We start from the raw sequence: 22,481 nt of genomic DNA on the forward strand, positions 1-22,481 counted from the left end.
AACGCTTAACATAAGAGATAACATGTCAAATGACAAAAAAGACCTTCACCCTCACTTTATATAGGAAGAGTGAAAAAGTAAACCTCAGAACTATACGTACCAACTTTGGTGAAGAGCTACCATAGTCGATTAGCAAAGAGAGGTAACTTCATGACTTGTCAAAGAGCTTACAACTTTTCAAACCACTAGAGATAATAATTGTGGTCTCCTAATATTCAACGTCTCAGTATATATTGTCATAAACCTTTTGTTTTATGAAAAAAAATTTCAAGATTCTAATTATAACATTTTTTAGGAATAACGTAGTTGAATTTGACATGTCTTGACTTGTTCTTGTTTCCCAATCTTCTACTACTGGATGCACAAACGCAAGCTACAAGTTGTCATTTTTACCATGTATTCGATCGCAAGATCTTGTCATTTCATGAATGTTTGGCAAAATCTCTCAATGAAAAATTATTGTTTTAACTGGGGATAATCTAGACAAAGTACCATAAATCTTATACTATCATTTTGTCTAACAACAAACCAAACACTGTATTGCATAATAATTATACTATACAGGGCTAATATCAAATTCTTTCCAAACACTGGATAGAACTAAATTATACATCAACTTATTCAAGGATTAAATTATACATTGGATAGTAATATGATACTAGCCTATACGGCACACCAAACGGAGCCTTATGTGAGAATTCCTTTATTTGAGGATTTCTCACATAAGGGTCTAATATAAGGGTAAGAGTTACATTTTAATGGTGTGGATGAATGAGATGACAAATGGGATCCACTGCTTTGGATATATATAACGTGATGAAATTTCTAATAGTAATAGATACATCATATTAGAAATATAAGGTATGAAATTCCAGTTAACTAATTTGTATCGTGTGGATTAAAAAAATATAAGTAATCATTGAAAAAAGTATACTTTAATTTAGGGTTCATTAGCAATAGGTCCCTCAAATCAAACTTTTATTTTTATAGTTCCATTCCAATTTTTTGTAACCCATAAGATTCATAAATGGATACAATTTCTTCCAGAAAAAAATTATTTAAAATATCTTTCTTATTGATTACATTACACTAAACTCTTGTTTTACTTCTAAATTTCAACAATTAAATATATTTTTTAACGTCAATGTGATTGGACAATCATAACTCACTCATTTGAGCTCTGATTGAGACGATTTTTATGGTGTTCAAAAGAAGACTCGAAGATCCATAGAATTGTATCTAATATATTTTTGGAAATTCGAACATTTTAAAAGTAAAATTGAAGCTCAAAGTTTGCAGATCGAAGTTGTGTTTTTGACATCAATATGTTCGACTCAGTGTATTCAGACGATCATAACTAATTCTTTCGAGTTTCGATTGCAATGATTTTTGTGGCGTTTGAAAGAAAACTTTAAGACCCACAGAATCATGTATAATACGTATGTGGAGATTCAAATATTTTAGAGGTCAAATCAAGGCTCAAAATTTGTACATCGAAGTTTTGTTTCTGATGTCATTATGTTCAGATAGTCATAACTCACTTGTTTAATTTCTGATAGAGACAATATTTAAGGCATTTGAAAGAAAACTCTAAAACCGAAAGAGTTGTGTCTAATATATTTTTTAAAATTCAAACGTTTTAGATGTCAAATTAAGGCTCAAAGTTTGTGCATCAGACAATGAATTGTATAGAAACAAATTTATTTGGATTATCTGTTATGATTTTGTTATGATTAGTACATATTGAAATTTATATGCACTAAATTTATCTGCATTAGTTTATGTGTCTGTTGTAATTTAATTATGGTGAGTATATATTGAAATTTATATGTACTAAATTAACAATCTACATAATGCTATGCAGATAAATTTATATGCAAAATTTTTTTATCTAAGAATATATCGATGATTACTCTTATTTGAAATGGTTTTTCACTCTTATGTAAAATATATAATTTTTACTATTCTGTCATGTATTTTGAGAGAAATTATTTTGAAATCTAGTTTAAAAAAAACAATGGATGACATCATGCGATACCAAAAAAGTAAGGGAGGCACTAACGCATAGGGTTATGTAATTTCTTTGAATGAAAAAAAAGACATATGTCATATATGTAATTTAACAATCTCTGTCGTTAAATTAATAACTATTTTTACGGTTATCCTTATTTGAATAAATTTTATCTATTGTTTCCTTTAGTCTTTAAGGGTGCTCATGGTCGTTTTTTGTGATTTTTTCGACATAAATTTAATGGAGTGATCGATTGATTATTGACGATTTGATCAATTTTTTCATTCATCCTCACTAATATATATTTAACAATAACCGATCAATTGATCGGTTCGGTTTGACACGATTTCTTTTGGACATCCCTAAATTGGTCTTAGAAAAATGTTATTTGTCCCAATATTTTTTGTCCCAAATCTTCCCAATCCCATGTGGTATTGCCACCTAAGCTTGTTGACATGGAAAATATACTTACATGGATGAAATGCATTTGAAATTTAAGTTTCCCACTTCTCTTTTGTTCAAATTTTAAAAATCAAATCTCCCTCTTTTATCTCTATATTTTCTCGTACTTCCATCTTCTCTCAGATACCTTTATGCACATTGTTTTTTTCATACAAAATTACGATTACATTGTTTTTGTTTCACACAAACATTGCGATTATATTGTTTTTTTGCCAATAAATTGTCAAATTTATCAAAACAATGTAATTTCCAGCAATGTAAATTGCCAAATTTCCAGCACAATGCAAATTATCAATTTTTCAGCACAATGTAAATTGTCAAATTTCCAGCACAATGTAAATTGCCAAATTGATCAAAAACAATGTAATTTTCAGTGTGTTTCCGTATATAAGTTGAAGAAAAAATAGTCTACAAACCAATCAAGGATAACAAGATAAAATAAATTGTCTCCAAAACATATTCATTCAAATGAGTGTCAAACACATTGTTACGTTGTTTTGAATACAGTGCAACTTCAAAATATGTAAATTGTCAAATTTCCAGAACAATGTAAATTGTCAAACACATTGTAACACTGTTTTCAATACAGTGTAACTTCCAGAATAATCAAACACATTGTTACACTGTTTTCAATACAGTGTAACTTCCAGAATAGGCAAACACATTGTTTCACTGTTTTCAATACAGTGTAACTTCCAAAATATGTAAAAAAATAAGTGAGAAAACAAATTACATTGTTGCTGGAGGTGGAGGTGGCCGGAGATATTGGTGGAGGTGGTTGGTTTCACGGATCGACTGATTACATTGTTTTTAAACAATGTATGTTCCACTGGGTTGTCGGATTCCGGCAGCAAACTGGCCGGAAGATGGGTGAGTAAGGTGTGCCTTGACGTGTGGAGTCCCGATATGTGGTCGGTTGCCGGAGATGTCGCCGGAGGTGGCCGGATCGACAAGATTTGTGTGTCGGTGACTTTCTCCTTTAAATGCCTTTTTTTGACGATATGGGCGACGATGGGTGGTGTGAAGGGTAGGAAAATGACGATTGTGGTTGGGCGCTTCTGTTCGGTGAGTCAACGGCTCCGGTTGGTGGCCGGACGGAGGAACTCCGGTGAGTGGCTGTGTGTGTCGTGAGAGAAAGAGAAGAAAGAGAGAGAGAAAGAGAAGAAAGAGAGAGACGAGATTGTTTATGTAGATAAAAAAAGCCTAGGTGGCATGCTGATGTGGATTGCCATATAGGATTGGGAACAATTGGGACAAAAATTGCTGGGCTATTTAGCAGGGTTGTTGTTCTTATTCGTAATTGTCCCTATAATTTATTAGGCGAAGCGGAAGGTGTCAACTACGCGCGGATAACATATTATTGTGTACAAATCAACAGCTGCAGGTTCCATCCCCCAATACGTTTAGGATTTCATCTTCCGCCCCAACAGACTATAGTGGTGGTAGTAGTAGCAGATAAGAGAGTGGAGCTCTCCAATGTCATTCTCACTGACAACCCCAACATCCGTAACTCTCTCTTCGCTCCTGCAATGGAAATCATCCACCTCCTCCTCTCCGCTTACACTTGTTTTCCCCTCTTTGAACGTCAAACGACGTTGCATTGTTCCTCGCGCTGCTCTCGAGTCCGCCTCTGGTAATGGCGCTGTTGTGGCCTCGCCACCGATGCCGGACTCCTCAGACTACGGAAGACGATACTTCCCTTTGGCTGCCGTTGTTGGACAAGTAATTAATCTCATTTTCTTATTTATACGCATTTACTTACTGTATGCGTGTAAATTTGATCAGACACCAAGCTCAGTCAAGTAACCTTGATAGATAATCCGTGTTATTTGTTGAGTGTTAAAAATGTATTTAATAGAGTGTGTATGTTGTGAACTCCTTATAATTCTCATGAAGGATTCATGTAGCGGAAGCAAATTATGTGGGATTATGGATTTGATTATGATACGTTTCGCAGGATGCCATTAAAACTGCTCTTTTACTTGGGGCTATTGACCGTGAAATTGGTGGGATTGCTATCTCTGGAAGACGAGGGACAGCAAAGACAATAATGGCACGTGGCTTACATGCAATTTTGCCTCCCATTGAAGTAGTTGTTGGATCAATTGCAAATGCAGATCCTGCCTGCCCAGAAGAGTAAGGTCATGACTATGGGTATAATTTCCATCTAGGGTACAAAAAAGGATTTTTCGCCAAGAAAAAAAACAATATTTGTGTTCTGAATCTACCAAAATAGAATCTTAATGTTCATGTTGCCTTTTTGTAAATTTATGTGTTGGTGTCAGATTAAAGACATGAAAACATGCAACTGTTCTGAGATTATAGTCGTAAGTACCTAAAGAAAATTCAGTGGTTGATAAACCTTAGCAAGAATTTACTCTATCATTGTTCCCATCGTAGATAAGTAAACCAGTGAATATATTGGGTCAGTAAAAACTTCATAAAGTGAATGATGATTGAGTAAGTTAGTGCTAGGCTGCCAGCTCTTACAAATTTTTACTGCTTTTGTACTTGTAAAATTCACAACATACTGGAGACATTTTTGGCCTCAAACTTATAGCCAACTGAATATATACTATGACAAAAGGCAGAAAAGAATCTGAACATAAAGCAATCAATAGATCAAGGATTGGTGAGGAACGGGCAGCTCTAATAAATGTGATGGCCATTGATTTGGAACTCGAAATTTGACATGTTGTTACACTATTGGAAATTAAAACCTAAAGATGGCAAAATGACCAGCTGATGTGTAGTTTCTTTCATGATATATGCAAAATCTTACTTTGCATGAGCGCTTCTATCTATACTGACAGTATTGTATAATTTCTGAAGATGGGAAGATGGCTTATCTGAAGGAGTGGAATATGATTCTTCTGGTACTGTTAAGAGTCAAATTGTCAAATCTCCTTTTGTCCAGGTATACCTTGTTGAAAGGACAACGAATCAGTTATATTATTGCCACTGTTTAACTGCCCAAGACCATTCATACTGCAGATTCCACTTGGAGTTACGGAGGACAGACTCATTGGATCTGTTGATGTTGAAGAGTCTGTGAAAACTGGAACAACTGTTTTCCAGCCTGGCCTTCTTGCTGAAGCTCATAGAGGTGTTTTATATGTAGATGAAATCAATCTTTTGGATGAAGGTATTAGTAATCTGCTTCTTAATGTATTGACCGAAGGGGTTAACATTGTGGAAAGAGAGGGAATCAGCTTTAAGCATCCATGCAAGCCATTGTTAATTGCTACATACAATCCAGAAGAGGGTGCTGTGCGTGAACATTTACTGGATCGTATTGCAATCAATTTGAGGTGCTAATGCTAATTAATGTAATGGGTTCTTCATCATTCACTTCTTTCTTTCCCCCTGCTAATTTCACACTTCATCTACAGTGCAGATCTTCCTATGAGTTTTGAAGATCGTGTTGCTGCTGTTGGAATCGCTACAGAATTTCAGGAACACAGCAATGCCGTTTTTAAGATGGTTGAGGAAGACATGGAAAATGCAAAGACTCAGGCAAGTTGGCTCTTATGGCTTTCCACATTACTTCATCTGTTTCTTTGACTTTTGTGTATGGAGTAATAATAAGTGATTCTGTACGATAACGATTCATCTTTGAAATGGTTCTGTTACAGAGAAAGAAAAAAAAAAAAAAACACACAAAGAAACCCTATTTTCTCAAGTCTATGATTTTCTAGAGCAGCAAACTATCCATCAGCCTCTCGAAAGTTTGTGTATATAAAGAGGTCCTTAGATTTGATGTCTTAAAAAATTGACTGGGACTAAAAAGACAAAAGGAAGTTCATGGATTGATTCTTCTTGATAACATTTATAGCTTTGTTAGTTTGATGATGCTTCCATGTTTTGCTGTTGAACAAAATTGAAAAGGTACGGATATGAAATTATGTAAATTGCAATGGATGAACAAGGAATGAATACTTTTATTTTTTTAAAAAAACTTTTTTGAGTACCGACTCCATAATTTTTTGTGGGGCACTAGTAGCGCTATGCAGTTCCAATGGCAGTGTAAATATAAATCATTGAGCTAAAACGCTATATGAGGAATTTTGTTTTCGCAATTTGTTACGTTGTAAATGAAATTTTCTTTTTGAGTTTAATAAAGGAATTGACTATGTACACGCTCTGCAGATAATTTTGGCAAGAGAATATTTGAAGGATGTCAGTATTGGCAAGGAACAACTCAAGTACCTGGTTTTGGAAGCCATTAGAGGTGGATGTCAGGTTTTTAATTTTGGACTCTTCTCAATTTCTGTTAAATATTGCCCAACGTTTCCTTTTATCCCTCATATTTCCCCCTTCTCCTTAAACCCAAAAAAAAAAAAAAAAACAAACTAGGTCAGAAAAAATGAATAGGTGGGGTGCGTAGACTATTTACCATCTCATTATACCCCATGAACTGACTCAAAAGTCATAAACTAATACCCCATATATCTCCCACAAGAAGCAGCTGTTTCCACAAGGTAGAGAGTCCAACTTTTCACATCAACAAAGACTTGCATCAACTACTTGGGATAGCTGATTGCATGTGTCTAGGAAGACAATATTCTGATATAAAAGCTCCTCTTTGTTCGTGAAAATTTTCAAATTATGTATTTTGTGCTTTAGCTTTTGGATAGTAATACCAAAGGTTCCCAAGACTAAATTAACAGAAAGGATAAATGATAAGGAAAAATATTCAAATAAAGAATAAACACAGAATTGTGTCTTAAAAGAATGCAAACTGTGTTGAGAACCATCACTTCAAAGATACGAGCTTACTTAAAAAGAGCTTGTTCCCTAGTGATCGCCAATTCTTACAATTGTACATGGTGTAAGGTTGATTCCCCCTCCCTTAAAAAATTAAGAATATAACCCATCTTATAAAAAACAAAAGAAAGAGAGGAGAGAGTTGAGCTTACACATTCCCTAGAAAACAAATGGAGAAATAAGCATGTCTGCTACTTTATATGATTTCATGGTGCACACTTCATTTTGAATATATATTTTTTGTGTATTATTTATCTTTGGCATAAATTGTCAATTTTCATTTCAGGGACACAGAGCTGAGCTATATGCTGCCCGTGTTGCGAAATGCTTAGCTGCTTTAGAAGGACGGGAGAAAGTTACTGTGGACGACCTGAAAAAAGCTGTTAAGTATCATTTTGGAATTTAACATGCTTGCTTTCTAGGATTTAGATTATGTAAATGGTACTGGTGAATGAGAATTTTCTAAGCTTTAATCGTCAGAACAAATTTGCTATGGTACAAACCCACCTATTAAGACCAATAGTTCCAAAATTGCTATTTTTCACATGTCAGGGGTATGCTAATTCCTGATGTAACTCATATCCTGCTAATATGCTTACTTACCAACACAAAGCCCTGTTTTTTTCAAATTGACAGGTAGAACTGGTCATTCTTCCTCGTTCAATTATCAATGAGAATCCTCCAGAACAACAAAACCAGCAGCCTCCACCACCACCTCCCCCTCCACAGAATGAAGATTCTGGAGAGGAGCAGAATGAGGAAGAGGAGCAGAATGACGAGGAGGATGAAGAGGTATTGTAGCACGAATGAATTTCTTGACATGATGCATAGAGCCATGGATATACATTCATACATACTGCATACACACACGCACACACACACAGGATTACCATTTTTCGATCAACTGAATTTTGGCCAACTTCCTTGATTAATGACCTACGCCTTATTTTAGATGGAGATAAAAAAGAAACTAAGTAGATCGACGACAAACTATTATTTATTGTGAGGTTTGTATGTGTGATCAGGACGAAAATGATGAAGAGAATGAGCAACAGCAAGAACAGGTACCTGAAGAATTTATCTTTGATGCAGAAGGGGGCCTGGTGGATGAAAAACTCCTCTTCTTTGCTCAACAAGCTCAAAGGCGCCGAGGGAAGGCTGGGAGAGCAAAGAATGTCATATTCTCGGAGGATAGAGGGAGATATATTAAGCCAATGCTTCCAAAGGTTAGTTCTCTCCCTCCCTAACTCTCCATGTTTTCCTCCCTCCTGTTGGTAGGTGAACTCTGTATCTTTCGTTGTAAGTATATACCATCCCCAAGTAAAAGTTATTGGGTTGAGTGTAATACATTTCTTCTCTTAATTTCCCATACGCAATCTTTAGAAGTACCAATTTGCAAGTCAGTTGTGGTAGTTTGTGGTCTTGCCAATCTTGATTGTTATTCTATGTCAACCAAATTCTTCATAGTGTCATTGTTCTGAACAAACTCCAATGATTCTCACAGGGTCCTGTGAAGAGATTAGCCGTTGATGCGACTCTCAGAGCAGCTGCTCCATATCAGAAATTGCGTAGAGAGAAGGACATTCAGAAGAGTAGAAAAGTTTATGTGGAAAAATCTGATATGAGGGCTAAAAGAATGGCAAGAAAAGCAGGAGCATTGGTACTGATGAAATACTCTAGCTCTTAATGTTGCCTTTTAGTTATGTTAGTAATATATAGCTGTACGAAAGGGGAGACCCATACATATAGAGAGATACAAGTCCTTGGTGTGCACATATAGGAATATATATTGTAAGTGCATCAGGGTTCTTGTCGGGCATGCCATTCCTGAAAATGCTAGGTTTCAGCTCGCATTTGTTATCAATATCTGAAAAATCATGACGAAAATATTTTTGTTCCAAACTTGAGAGAGAGAGAAAGGTACTTGTGAAAACTTGATTTATTTTAGCTCTGGCAGGTTATATTTGTGGTTGATGCAAGTGGGAGCATGGCATTGAACAGAATGCAGAATGCTAAAGGTGCAGCACTTAAGTTACTTGCTGAGAGTTATACAAGCAGGGATCAGGTAATTTCAAGAGATCTACATATTCTGAACTTTTGAGGTAACATACACTCACCAACTAAGGCTTAGAGTTTAGCGTTTAGCGTGACTATGATTTGTGAGGCTTTTTCTGACTGAATACATGGCTTCAATTCACTCACACGTAACTGTACTAAATTGTACACAAATTCTGAGAGAAGCTTTGTGGAGTGGTTGCATAATTCTAAAATAAGCCTTGTAGCATGATTGTTGAGCTCTGAAAAATTGTGCTTTGAAGGTTCAATGATTTGTATTTGAAATGTTGATAAAACGATTGCCAGATAAAAAAGCTCCTTAAGGTTGAGTTATTCGACCATTTCATAGTTTAAAATCACGTGGAGATTCTTTTTGAGAAAGAATGGAGTAGAATTCCTAAGAACTGAACATTGCCCAATACTGCCATAAACTAATTGTATCACTCTCTTTGTCTGCTCCATAAAGGATGTTTTTACGTAAAAGGGGGATTGATTAATGGAAAAATTCAGGCTCTAGCCCATTGTATGATGAAATTCAGGTAAAAATTGAGACGATCGGGTAGTTTGTTGTAGAATAATTTCATTCAGAGTTTGCACTCTCCCTGATAACAATATGATAAGGAATTTGCTGACTCTGCAGTTGGGAAAGTGTTCATGGAACCTTAGTTGTTTATGATCAGTATTATCATATTATGTAACATTGTCTTGCAACTTCTTATTGAAAAATTTATACTTTATTCTTGCAGAAAATATTATTATAAACTGTATATTCACGTGTTAAGAATGAGTATTGCTGAATATAATTAGCAGATTTTGATGATGAGTTTATTTCATTGATGCTTTCTAATTTTCTTTCTTGATAACGTTATGTAGGTCTCCATCATTCCTTTCCGTGGAGACTCCGCAGAAGTCCTGCTGCCTCCTTCTAGGTCAATTGCAATGGCAAGGAAACGACTTGAGAGACTTCCATGCGGTGGGGGTTCTCCCCTTGCCCATGGCCTTACCACAGTACGTAGATCTCACAACTCTTCTCCAATTTCTGGCAGACTATCAGTGTTGCTGTTTGCACTTCCAAATTATATGGAGAATCTTTTATTGTTAAAATTCAACTACTTGAATTGGAGATATATTTGTTTCTAAATCCTTCAAGTGTGTATACCACGTTTTAAATTACTTCTTCCACTTGTCAGATAACCATATGTTACTAGTTTCATTGTCTCTCTTCTAATAATCACTCTGTGAACATGCTTAGAAAGATTTTTTTAGAGAAACTCCTCCGTGGTTGATGTTCTGTTGTTATCATTGGGTTCACAAACACGTAACAAATCCTTGATTCCCTCCTCTAACTATTCTGTAACTTGCCTAGGCTGTCAGGGTTGGGCTAAATGCCGAGAAGAGTGGTGATGTTGGGCGTGTGATGATTGTTGCAATAACAGATGGCAGAGCGAATATATCACTGAAAAGATCTACTGACCCCGAAGTTGCTTCTTCTGATGCCCCTAGACCTTCATCGCAAGAGCTGAAGGTAAAATATTCTTCCTAGTAATTGGACGTTTAGCATGAGAACAGCATTACACAGTACCTGGTACTAGAGTGGCATTGCATGGTAAACTTTTTAATGGGCGTCTGTTCTAAAATTTGTTCAAACAGACATAACCATCCACGTAGGCAGGCTATAAAAAAAAGTTAAATAATCTTTTGATTATAATGAATTTCATCAATTTCTTCTCTTGTGGGCGGTTGAATTTTCCAATTGCAGCCCTACGCATTTTTGTGAATCATCCGTACAATAGAGTGCTAATTAGCACTCAGGTAACAAACAAACCTCACTGTAATTTTTCATTCTTGTTATCGTCTTATGTCCTACAGGATGAAATTCTTGAAGTGGCTGGGAAAATATACAAAGCAGGGATGTCCCTCCTTGTTATTGACACAGAAAACAAGTTCGTTTCTACCGGTTTTGCCAAGGAGATTGCTAGAGTTGCACAAGGTGGGTTTCAACTCGTATTCGTTCTTTGTATCACCTATAATACTTCTTACAGGAGGACCACAATGACTTTTGTGGTTAATGTGTTGTGTAGGAAAATATTACTACTTGCCAAATGCTTCTGATGCTGTCATCTCAGCTGCAACAAAGGATGCTCTATCGGTCTTGAAAAGTTCATGATCTCCACTTGTTTTGATCTATATCATGGTTTTCTTTTTTCAATCAAGATATCTTCAATGCTGATTGGCATGAGTTGGTGTATAAATTACTTTTCTTCTTTTCTCACTATCCAGTAATCCTCTTCTTTTTTCTTGGTAAGTAAAGTAATATCATTGTGAATTGAATTTAGGCACTCAAGTAGGAAATTCTATGCCGTACTATCCAGTAATCTGCTTAACGTTCATATATATAATTATTGTTTAATGCTAAAGGAAATCTGGATGTCCCAAGCGAATTTGTGCATCAAAAACTCCAAACCCGACCAAACTCAACCTAAAATGAGGTCGGTTGAGGGTTAAAGGAATGCTCACCCGAATCTATGCAGGTCGGATGAGATCTCCTCAAACTAACCCAATTTATTTGCACCCCTAAATCCCTAAAAGGAAATAGGGGGCTTTCTTGTTCGTTCAAATAGGCTCGTTCAAATAGGCTCAATTGTTAACATATACATGTATACATATGTTTCAAGTAATTCATATATAGAAAAAAAGGGCAAAAAAAAATTCAAAACAAACGTATGAAAAATAAGTTCAATGGGCTTTTAATAATTGGGCTGGACCGAAGGTCAACTCCAATCACAGACGAGTCCATGGTTTAGGCTTTAGAGCATCCACAATGGTGCTATATTTAACATTGTTAACAAAACTTTTGGGATAAATATAGTGTTATACCATCACAATGGGTATAATGGAGTGTATTTCAAGTACTTGAAATGTTACTTTTTTTATAAATATAGCGCTATATACACACAATTGGTGAAAAATGACACTTGAAAATTTAGTTGTGGAAAAATGATACTTCATAGTTGTAATATATATATAGTTGATGAATAGTGAAGATGAAAATGAAGTTGTATGATAAATACAATAAGCTCAAGGTTTTCTCTCTCTTTTATGGTATTATTTTGTGGCTTCTTTGTTTTTTTTTTTCCCCTCCTTTTATTTTATCTTCTAATTCGTGATATTTATTTGTGCCTTCAGACGAAGAAAATGTTGGAGTTGGATGAGCTCAATGGAGAGCAAGGGGTGAAGTTTTTAAATCATGTTTTAGTTAAAGAGTCCCTATCTATGCCTTAATTTATATTATAATAATTTATGTAAGGGATGTCTGGTCTAATAATGATGCTAGCCTTTTTCTTTTGCCTGGACATCTTATGCTGGAAGAAGAGATGTAGTAAGTCTAGCGTTTCAAGCTTCATGCCCTTTGGGTGTAACATGGATGATGCCTGAACTCATCAGATTATCTGATGATGTAATGGATGAATGACGTCACTCATTTCCATTGTCATTAAGTATCTGGTTGGTTGTTGATTCCAATTTTTTCGTTGCTCATCTCCGTGGTGCCATCTATGAAGCCCTTGGATCCCAATTTAATGTCTGCCATTAATTTCATTTGGTAGCGGTTCACATGCTCTGAATTTAGGTCAATACTCAATAGTAAACTTTATGATATTTGTAAAAGTGCACTTATCTGATTCCATTTTGTTCAGTGGCTGTCATGCTAGTCATTCATTTCTCTCAGCTTTTGGCTGAACCTGTGAGTTGGAAGTATGCGTCGCCCTAGATATATCTGATTTTTGCTAGAGTCAACCATGCATTGTGCTCTTCAAGCAAACTGTTATATGACTAATTCAACATCCGGTTCAGTGTTATGTGTTGGAATTCTAGACACCCTGTAAAATTTTACCAGTGTACTTAGTTAACTGTATAGAACAAAATATCAGTTAAAATTCATTTGGTAATTATTGGCTCCTGTTCTTCAGCTGCGGAGGATTTAATACAACATTTGAGAAGTGGAAATGACCAGCTGCATGCGCAAGTTAATGACCTGAGGAATGAAGAATTCCCCTTATTTATTCTTTTCTTGTTTTGTTGTTTGAAGTATCACTTTGTAAACTTTAGATTGAGCCGGAATCTAGATCATATCTCATTCCGTTGCAGGTCCACCAAGGATGGACAATGTGCAGAGTACCAAAAGCTTTTTTTAGAGGAGAACCAAAAAGGTAAGCAACAATGAACTCTAATGAATGCTGCTACTATAGACTAGCATAAAATATCTTTAGCAGTGGAAATGGATCCTTGAGTATTATATCCTGGTTTACTTGGAATATTTTGCATTACTATGGGAAAAGTATGTTTTTTTATGCGTCATTTTCTGATCCATAGACTTAGAACCTTCAATCCCCGTCCACATTATTTGCTTTCTGGCCAAAATGGCCTCAGAATTATGTTAAAACTTATCTGTAGTTATTAGATGCCATGGATATAGATACTTAGTTTCTGATCAGGATATGATATATTTCTTCTCTATTAATTGAGGGTTCAAATTTTATGGCAGATAAAATGCTTTCTGAATCAAGAGGCACTTTCTTCCAGTTCTAAGGGTGCCAAAACGGATAATGTACAACTGAATACACCTTGTGGTACTCAAGTTGTTTCAGGAAAAGCATCCAGCAGCTTAAGCAGAAGAACGACCAAAAAGTGCAGCCGGGAATCTGGGGTTCAGACTGATCTGCCTAATGGCCCTACCAAAAGAATGACAAGAAGCCATGGCCATGAACCTGGGACTGAGTTTAAAGGTGTGGTAATGCCGGTTAGTGGTGGTGTTGATGATGCCATTGCATGAGAAACCGCAGAGGTCTTATCTAAGAAAACTGTATTCAATGGGGCTCTTGCATATGATCAATGGGTATGCCCTCAACTCTGCCTATTAACTGGAAGCTGTGTTTTTCTCAAACGTCCCAAGTGAGAAGACACGATACAGCAGCTGGAGGGGAATGTGAGCTGCTGTATCGTGTCTTCTCACTTGGGACGTTTGAGAGGGTAGCACCAGAGTGGATGAGGGAGATGCTGAGGTTCAGCACAAGCGTGTGCCCAATCTTCTTTGAAAGAATAGCCCGTGTGATGAAGCTACAGTGCTGATGGTTTATCTCTAATTTTTCTTGATAAATGCTTATATTTCTCCATCCACAACAATGTGGTTGTGATTAGTCTGTTGTGTGAATACATTGTGTATATGCGTAATGCGGCTAAGATGATTTTAGGTTTCCTGCATGGTTTTTCACAATTCTCATGTGGATAATCAGGATTAAATGATGTGAAATTCAGCTCTTTTTTACAGAATATGTTTTTATCCCTGTCGCGATGAACAGAGCTTGCAGGTGCAGGGTGAGTAAACCAAAGCATTTGAATTTGATGAAGTTTATTGGCTGAGGACCCAAAATCTATGATATTCTAACATTATGAATATCCAAAATACTCAGACAACATTTTAAGACTTTGATTTAATATGATTTTGAGTGAAAATTGTGGCAACCCGCAATTAATCCATAAATATCAATGGAGGATTTTGGATCTTTGTGCTTCTTAATTTGTATGGAAAATATGATTGAGGTTCCATTTGGTTGACAATTTGATCAGTAACGTATATTGTAAATAATAAATTGTGATAATAAATGATAGCAGAAATAATTCTTGAAATGTTGATAGGTGTTTGGTATAATTTTTACTGGTAGCATATATAGTGTTATAATTGTTGTGCAAATTATGTGGAGTGGCATTATGCATTTAAGTTGTAACAGATTTAAATAAATAGCAAAATAAATTGTAAATAATTTATAAAATTAATTATAGCATTATTAAATGAATACATAATATTTAAATATAATTATATATTTTTACAAAATTTTAACAAATTTTTTAATGCATAAATTCATACATATTTCGTACATAATTTAACAAATTCATACATATTTCATAACATTTTTTATCTTGCTTAATAACTTAATACAAATATCTCATTTGAATATTACTAATATAAACAAAAATAATCATATTGCGCTCGATAGTTGATTTGCGAGCATGTCACGAAACTGAGTTATATTAACATCATCAATGACCAAATAGTCGTCAACTCCATCATCGACATCTTCATGAAGGTGGTCGGGCACCGAAGCATCTCCCACAATAGACATTGTGTGGAAAATCACCTAATTATGCCAAAATTTTCAGAAATTCAAGAGGGGGAGGAGCATGAAACTCATACCAAATTTCTGCCCTTTGTCCATGAAATAAAGAGCCAAATATATTACCAAAAAGAAAGGAAAAAAAACTAAACCATTGTTATGCTTATGCATCGGCAAATCGTTAAGCAGCCAGGAATGAAATCTCTTTTATGGCATCTCATTTGGACCATGATTTTTGTGAGCAAGTAAAATCAGATTGTGATAGGTATAAACCAGCAAAACAACAGACGCATAAAAATACATATATGATGTATAAATCAAGGATTTTCCACATTGAAGCAGAGTATGAACACGAAGACTGCAAATTGATTTTCCTACGCAATCAATGCATATTTGTATAGACTAAAAATGAACAATGTCAAAACGGGAATAGATCAATTATTGGTTTACATACAGTTGGTTAAGAAACCCTAATCGACAACAAAGGTTAGGGTTAAAATCAAAATATGCCCTAATTAGAACCTATAAATAACCAAACCCTGAACAAGAGAGACTCTTACCAATGTGTGAAGCAATCGATTGGAGAATCTTTAGAGGAGATTGTTGTCGTCGATGGAGGTCGCGCCGCGCAGCTGTAGAGGAGAGGTTGTGCCATACCATCGGATATTGGGTAAAAATTTTACGCGAATGAGAAGCTTTTCGCTTGAAGAACACGAGAGTCAAATGGACTCTGGTATACTATTATTTAGAGCAACTTGGAGGGTAAACAAGTAAATGGAATGTCAAATGGTCTCCAAATAGTTGATTTCGGAACAATTTCATTTTAGGCCATAAATTGTCACAAAAATGCAATTCGTGCCCATGAATTGATGTTTTATGCATGAAAACCATATGGAGCCATATATTGTGGCCATATATGGTGTGCCAAACGAGCACTAAAAGAGGCATGAATTAATAATCAAGATCCGTCATTGTAGTCCAAATATTGTTTATCAAACAAATAGTAAACAAGAGAAGAAACGCAATGCAAGTGAGCCATTGGGTGAACGATAATCACGTTGCATGTAAATGATCACTCACCTATTAGGGCGTCAGTTCAAATCCGACCCCTCCTCAAACCCCCTCTGTCAAAAAGAGAAGAAACGTAATTAATTAATTCCTTAGTTTTAATTATACAAAATATTCACACGTTATGTACTTTTCTTCTCTAATCTCTAAATGGTGGGGTTCTGAATATTATTGGGTCACAACAATACGGCAGGGCACTTGCAATGGTGTTATTTTGTCTGAACCAACAAATATGTATAGGGTTTTGTGTTTTGCTGATGTAGTTGTATAAGGTTTTGTGTTTTGCTGATGTAGCTGTATTGGAATATTGTGTTTTGGTGTAGTTTTATTGTGGACAACATGGAAGGCATGAGAATTTGTTGACCTCCATGTTGAGTGAGAAGGAAAAATATATAGGAATTTGTGTTTTGCTGATGTGGTTATATTGAGAGATGTGTTTTGTTGATGTGGTTGTATTGAGAGACGTGTTTGGCTTGACTTTTTATGTAATAGAGGTGGGACCCTGTATTGATTTTTACTGACCTAACAAATAGTGACCATTGCAATTGCCTATTTTTTTAATGGCCTGTCATACTAGACCCATATTGGCCAATAAGTCAATCATAGACTCAACTTGCGCTCACTGCGCATGTTAGCAAATCACGAGAAAGGTTTAAATTGCGGAAAAACTAGCAGTTTGAGTTAAGCAAGAAAAGAATCCACGCCGCTGACATTATTGTAACGTTCAAAAAGACTTTGAATCCCTAACAAACCAATCAACACGACGGCATCTGTGCCCGTCGCTCACATCATTTTAAAGCATGCCACTCTCCTCTCTTGTTAACTTTGAAGAAGAGGATGAAGAATGCTGATCTCTTGTTGCTGATGAAGACGAAGATTAGGGCACTCTTTAGTGGGCCAATTATTGGTTGGGCTTAGTTGTTTTCTTTACTTACTTTAGTATGGGTTTTGTTGAGAAGCCCAAGTCAGTTTCTCTTGGCTATCTCAGCCCAACACATCCTTCTTGTATCTTTGAATTGTTCTGTCTTCTTTGCAACGGTTATATCTGTACATGGCAACGGTCAATTCTGACAGATTGTCACTATTGACCGTTGTACCGTTGCCTTTATATACTGTCTTTGTATTATGCTATAGTGACTGTGAATTGCTATTGAATACATGATTTCATTCTGTTTCTTCTCACCTCATTCTTCATCCTTCTCATCTCCTTCTAACCTCCTGCTGTTATGAAACACGTAAGATCTTGATTTATTTTCATGGTATCGAAGCCATTTCGTTTGGTGTATAGTCGGAGGCCAAAAAAAGATGAATACCACAACAAATTTACAAAACACAATTCCAGCCATGGAAGGGACTGGTCTTCTTCCTAACCCCTCTTCTTACAACTTTCCGAATCCATTCAACTTGCAGAATTGTGACTTCGCCATCACACATTTAATCCCAGTAAAGCTCACTGGATCAAACTACACATTCTGGAGTAATAGTATGATAGACTCACTTGAGTCTAGGAACAAGATTGGGTTCGTAGATGGGAGCATCAAAGCACCTGCACCAACAGATCAAAATTTTCAGCTCTGGAAGACAAACAATTTTCTTGTGAAAAGCTGGATTTCCAACTGTGTAGAAGAAAAGATCATGATGAGCTTATCCACTTCAAGAACAGCACATGAATTGTGGAATGAACTAAAAAAACAGATATACCAAGAAGAATGGCACAAGGATGTTTCAGCTCATCAGAGATATATCAACATTGAAACAAGGAGAGTCCACAGTAATGGATTATTATACAAAGCTGAAAACTCTCTGGGAAGAATATGACAGGTACAGAAGAAGACCCAAATGCAACTGTGGAGGATGCAACTGTGATTTGCTGAAGGAAATCTTAGAACAAGAAGAAGAAGAAAGGCTCATGCAATTTGTCATGGGGCTTAATGAGAACTACAAAGCAATAAGCACTCAAATTCAAGTTATGGAACCTTTGCCAGATGTCAACAAAGCTCTTGGAATGGTTTGTGAAGAAGAAACCAAATTGGATATAACCAGAAAAGTCAGGCACAATAAATTCCAATGTCAATGAATGTGCAGAAAAGTCAACAATCAAATGAGCCACAGAAAGATCAACAGAAGTTCCAACAAAGAAACCAAAGCTTTGATAGAAATTCCAAATTTCAAAAGGGTGGAAATTGGTAGAAAACAAAGAAGAGCATGTTTTGTCCAATCTGCAAGAAAGACAATCATAACATGGATACTTGTTTCAGAATACACGGGTATCCCAATGACAATGGAAAGAGGCAGAGGACTGGACCAGGAAGCTGGAATCAAGAAAGAAATTATACTGCAAATCAAGTGCAAAGTAATGGAAGTCAAAACACAGTGAGCAGCCAGGGCAAAGTAGAACTCTCAAATGACCAATGTGGAAAGCTGCTTGCTTTGCTGAATGCCAACAATGGAGATACAACCTCCCATATTGGAACAGCAGCTACAGTGGCAGGTAATCACTCAATTAGTACTAAACATGACTTATATACATGGATAATTGATAGTGGGGCTTCTGACCATATTATCTGCGACAAATCACTATTTTATTCCTCTTATCCTGCCATAAATTCATTTGTTATACTTCCTAATGGTGACAAACACACTGTCACACACGTTGGCACAGTGAGGTTAAGAAATAATGTTATGCTTTATAATGTATTATGTGTGCCTACCTTTTCTGTCAATTTGATTTCAGTAGGAAAACTAACTGAGAATAAGAAACATATAGTATCTTTTTCACATAGAGAGTGTGAAATGCAGGAATTGAACACCTGCAAGAGGATTGGAATGGGAATTTTACGTAAAGGACTCTACTTGATGCATGAAGCAAGAGGAAATGACATAAAGATTGATGGCAATGTTCAGGGAGCAGTGAATTTTATGACATGGCACAAGAGGCTAGGACATCCCTCTCCTTTTGTAACTAGACTACTAGGTTCTAAGTATCAAGAGAAAACAGAAAATTGTAATGAATGTCTTTTGGGGAAAATGAAGAGAAGTAAATTTAGTGTAAGCAAAACTAGATCAATGGAAGCATTTGAGTTAATCCATATGGATATTTGGGGACCAAATTCTGTTACTTCATCTGAAGGTTTTACGTATTTTTTAACAATAGTGGATGACTTTTCAAGAAACACTTGGATATATCTTATGACCAACAAAGGGGAAACTAGAAAATATATATGTGCATTCATTAAATATGTAAGGACACAATTTAATAAGAGAATCAAGAGCATAAGAAGTGATAATGGGATAGAATTTCAGATGAATGATTTTTACCTTGAGGAAGGAATTTTGCATCAAAGGACTTGCAATTATACTCCACAACAAAACGGAGTCACTGAGAGAAAGCACCAACATATACTAAATGTGGCTAGGACCATTAGAATTGAGGCTGGAGTTCATGAGAATCTCTGGAGTCACTGTGTGCAAACTGTAGTGTTTTTAATAAATAGACTACCTACTGATGTGTTAAAGAAAAGGAGTCCTTTTGAAGTTTTATATGGAAAGAAGGTAGATCATAGTTTCTTAAGAACCTTTGGCTGTTATTGTGTAGCCAAAGATAATAAACCTCCTAACTCTAAGTTTGATCAAAAGGCAAGAGAAGGAGTGTTTTTAGGATATCAGCTAGGAGTGAAGGGATATAAGATCCTAGATTTGCATACTGGTGAGATATTTGTCTCAAGGGATGTAAGATTCAGAGAGGATATTTTTCCCTTAAGAGACAGAACAAAATGTGACGATAACATAAACAAAGACTTATGTCAGATACATAAGAAAATAGGGCAGGAAAATCACTCAGAAAGTGAGCAAAATAAACCAGAACTTGTTGAAAATAAAACTACAGGAACATCAGGAAATCATGATGCAGGAAAGAGAGTTAAGAAAATACCTACTTATCTGGAGGATTATGATTGTAACATAAACACAATCACAGTTAGAGATAAATACATGAATAATGTTAAGAATGAACAGAATTTTTCTAAATCACATTTGGCCTATGGAAACAACATAGTAAGTCACACTGAACCTAAAAACTACAAAATAGCCTCCAAGGATCCTAGGTGGTGTGATGCTATGAAGACTGAAATGGATGCACTGTTAGGAAATGATACCGGGACCATTGTTCCTCTACCTGAAGATAGGACTCCTATAGGCTGTAAATGGGTTTATAAAACTAAATTTAATGCAGATGGTTCATTGGACAAATATAAAGCAAGACTTGTGGCATTAGGATATAACCAATGCAAAGGTTTTGACTATATTGAGACATTTGCTCCAGTAGTTAAAATCACAACAGTAAGAATATTTTTAGCCCTAGCCAGCATGTACAAACGGAGAATAGAACACTTAGATGTTAACAATGCATTTTTAAATGGAGAGTTAGATGAAACAGTATATATGAAGCCTCCTCCAGGTTATCATATCCCTAATGGCTATGTATGTAAACTAAATAAATCTATTTATGGCTTGAAACAAGCCTCTAGACAGTGGAATGTGAAGTGTAAACAAGCTTTGCTCAAATATGGTTTTATTCAATCAAAATCTGATTATTCATTATTTTATTATCGAAAGGAAACGAAAACAATCCTACCCCTACTCTATGTGGATGACATGGCCATAGGAGGAGATGATCATGATCTTATTAATGACATAAAGGCCTACCTTAGCAGATGTTTCAAGATTAAAGAACTTGGAAGTCTAAAGTATTTTTTAGGCATAGAAGTTCATAAATCAAATGCAGGATATTTTATTAATCAAAGGAAATACACCATAGATTTACTAAAAGAAACTGGCTATATCAATTGTAGACCTGTTCATACACCTATTGATGTAAATCTAAAGTTATCTTCTAATTCTGGAACTGAATTAAAGGATCCACTAGAATACCGTAGACTTATAGGCAAACTCATGTATTTAACAATTACCAGACCAGACTTGAGTTTCTCGGTTAATACCCTAGCACAATTCATGCAGAAACCTACTGACATTCATCTGAGCACAGGAAACAGAATTCTTAGATACCTCAAGAGCACCATTGGAGATGGACTCTTCTATCCCTCTGTTGTCAATTTGCAGGTTCATGGGTATTGTGATGCGGATTGGGCATCTTGCATTGATACTAGGAGGTCCATCACTGGATATTGCATAAAGCTTGGACATGCACTTATTGCCTGGAAATCGAAGAAACAGAAAACTGTGTCTAGATCGTCGGCTGAAGCTGAATATCGGTCCATGGCGGTTGCAACCAGCGAACTTCAGTGGATGTATAACCTATTTCGAGAACTGCAAATTCAAATTCAACTTCCGATGACTCTTCACTGTGACAATCAGGCGGCCATTCACATCGCCAATAATCCGGTTTTCCATGAACGTACAAAACACATCGATCTCGATTGTCACTTTACTAGAGAAAAGGTTGAACAAGGAACAATTATACTTAGCTACCTGCGATCGGAGGAACAACCGGCAGATATACTCACCAAGGGCATTCCTATTATCACTCTCAGAATTCTCTTGTCCAAGCTTAACATGATGAACAAATCACGTTCATTCATGTCAAGCTTGCGGGGGGGTGTTAACTTTGAAGAAGAGGATGAAGAATGTTGATCTCTTGTTGCTGATGAAGACGAAGATTAGGGCACTCTTTAGTGGGCCAATTATTGGTTGGGCTTAGTTGTTTTCTTTACTTACTTTAGTATGGGTTTTGTTGAGAAGCCCAAGTCAGTTTCTCTTGACTATCTCAGCCCAACACATCCTTCTTGTATCTTTGAATTGTTCTGTCTTCTTTGCAACGGTTATATCTGTACATGACAACGGTCAATTCTGATAGATTGTCACTATTGACCGTTGTACCGTTGCCTTTATATACTGTCTTTGTATTATGCTATAGTAACTGTGAATTGCTA

General features: G+C 36.0%; 1 protein-coding gene across 2 annotated transcripts; it reads left to right on the forward strand.

Annotated features, from left to right (window-relative positions):
- The first annotated feature begins 3,845 nt into the window (after positions 1 to 3,845).
- LOC119985213 (magnesium-chelatase subunit ChlD, chloroplastic) lies at positions 3,846 to 11,626 on the forward strand. 2 transcript variants are annotated; one of them, XM_038829436.1, is made up of 15 exons: positions 3,847 to 4,195; positions 4,431 to 4,609; positions 5,306 to 5,390; positions 5,468 to 5,784; positions 5,866 to 5,989; positions 6,623 to 6,715; positions 7,527 to 7,622; positions 7,877 to 8,032; positions 8,266 to 8,466; positions 8,745 to 8,900; positions 9,198 to 9,305; positions 10,169 to 10,303; positions 10,662 to 10,820; positions 11,165 to 11,285; positions 11,377 to 11,626. In XM_038829436.1, exons 1-15 carry the CDS (start codon positions 3,950 to 3,952, stop codon positions 11,460 to 11,462), a joined length of 2,262 nt encoding a protein of 753 aa, XP_038685364.1. In that variant the 5' UTR covers positions 3,847 to 3,949; the 3' UTR covers positions 11,463 to 11,626. The 2 variants fall into 2 exon arrangements, with proteins under 2 accessions (XP_038685365.1, XP_038685364.1); XM_038829437.1 differs by lacking the exon at positions 6,623 to 6,715 and having other exon boundaries at positions 3,846 to 4,195.
- Positions 11,627 to 22,481: the final 10,855 nt, after the last annotated feature.

The sequence above is a fragment of the Tripterygium wilfordii genome, chromosome 19 (assembly GCF_013401445.1).
Source record: "Tripterygium wilfordii isolate XIE 37 chromosome 19, ASM1340144v1, whole genome shotgun sequence".
Lineage (NCBI taxonomy): Eukaryota > Viridiplantae > Streptophyta > Magnoliopsida > Celastrales > Celastraceae > Tripterygium > Tripterygium wilfordii.

Coding starts and splice junctions, on each gene's coding strand:
- LOC119985213 (XM_038829436.1), top strand. CDS start 3,950: ATGTCATTCTCACTGACAACCCCAACATCCGTAACTCTCTCTTCGCTC. Junction 8,033..8,265: donor ATGACGAGGAGGATGAAGAG/GTATTGTAGCAC, acceptor ATGTGTGATCAG/GACGAAAATGATGAAGAGAA. Junction 10,821..11,164: donor CTTCATCGCAAGAGCTGAAG/GTAAAATATTCT, acceptor TATGTCCTACAG/GATGAAATTCTTGAAGTGGC.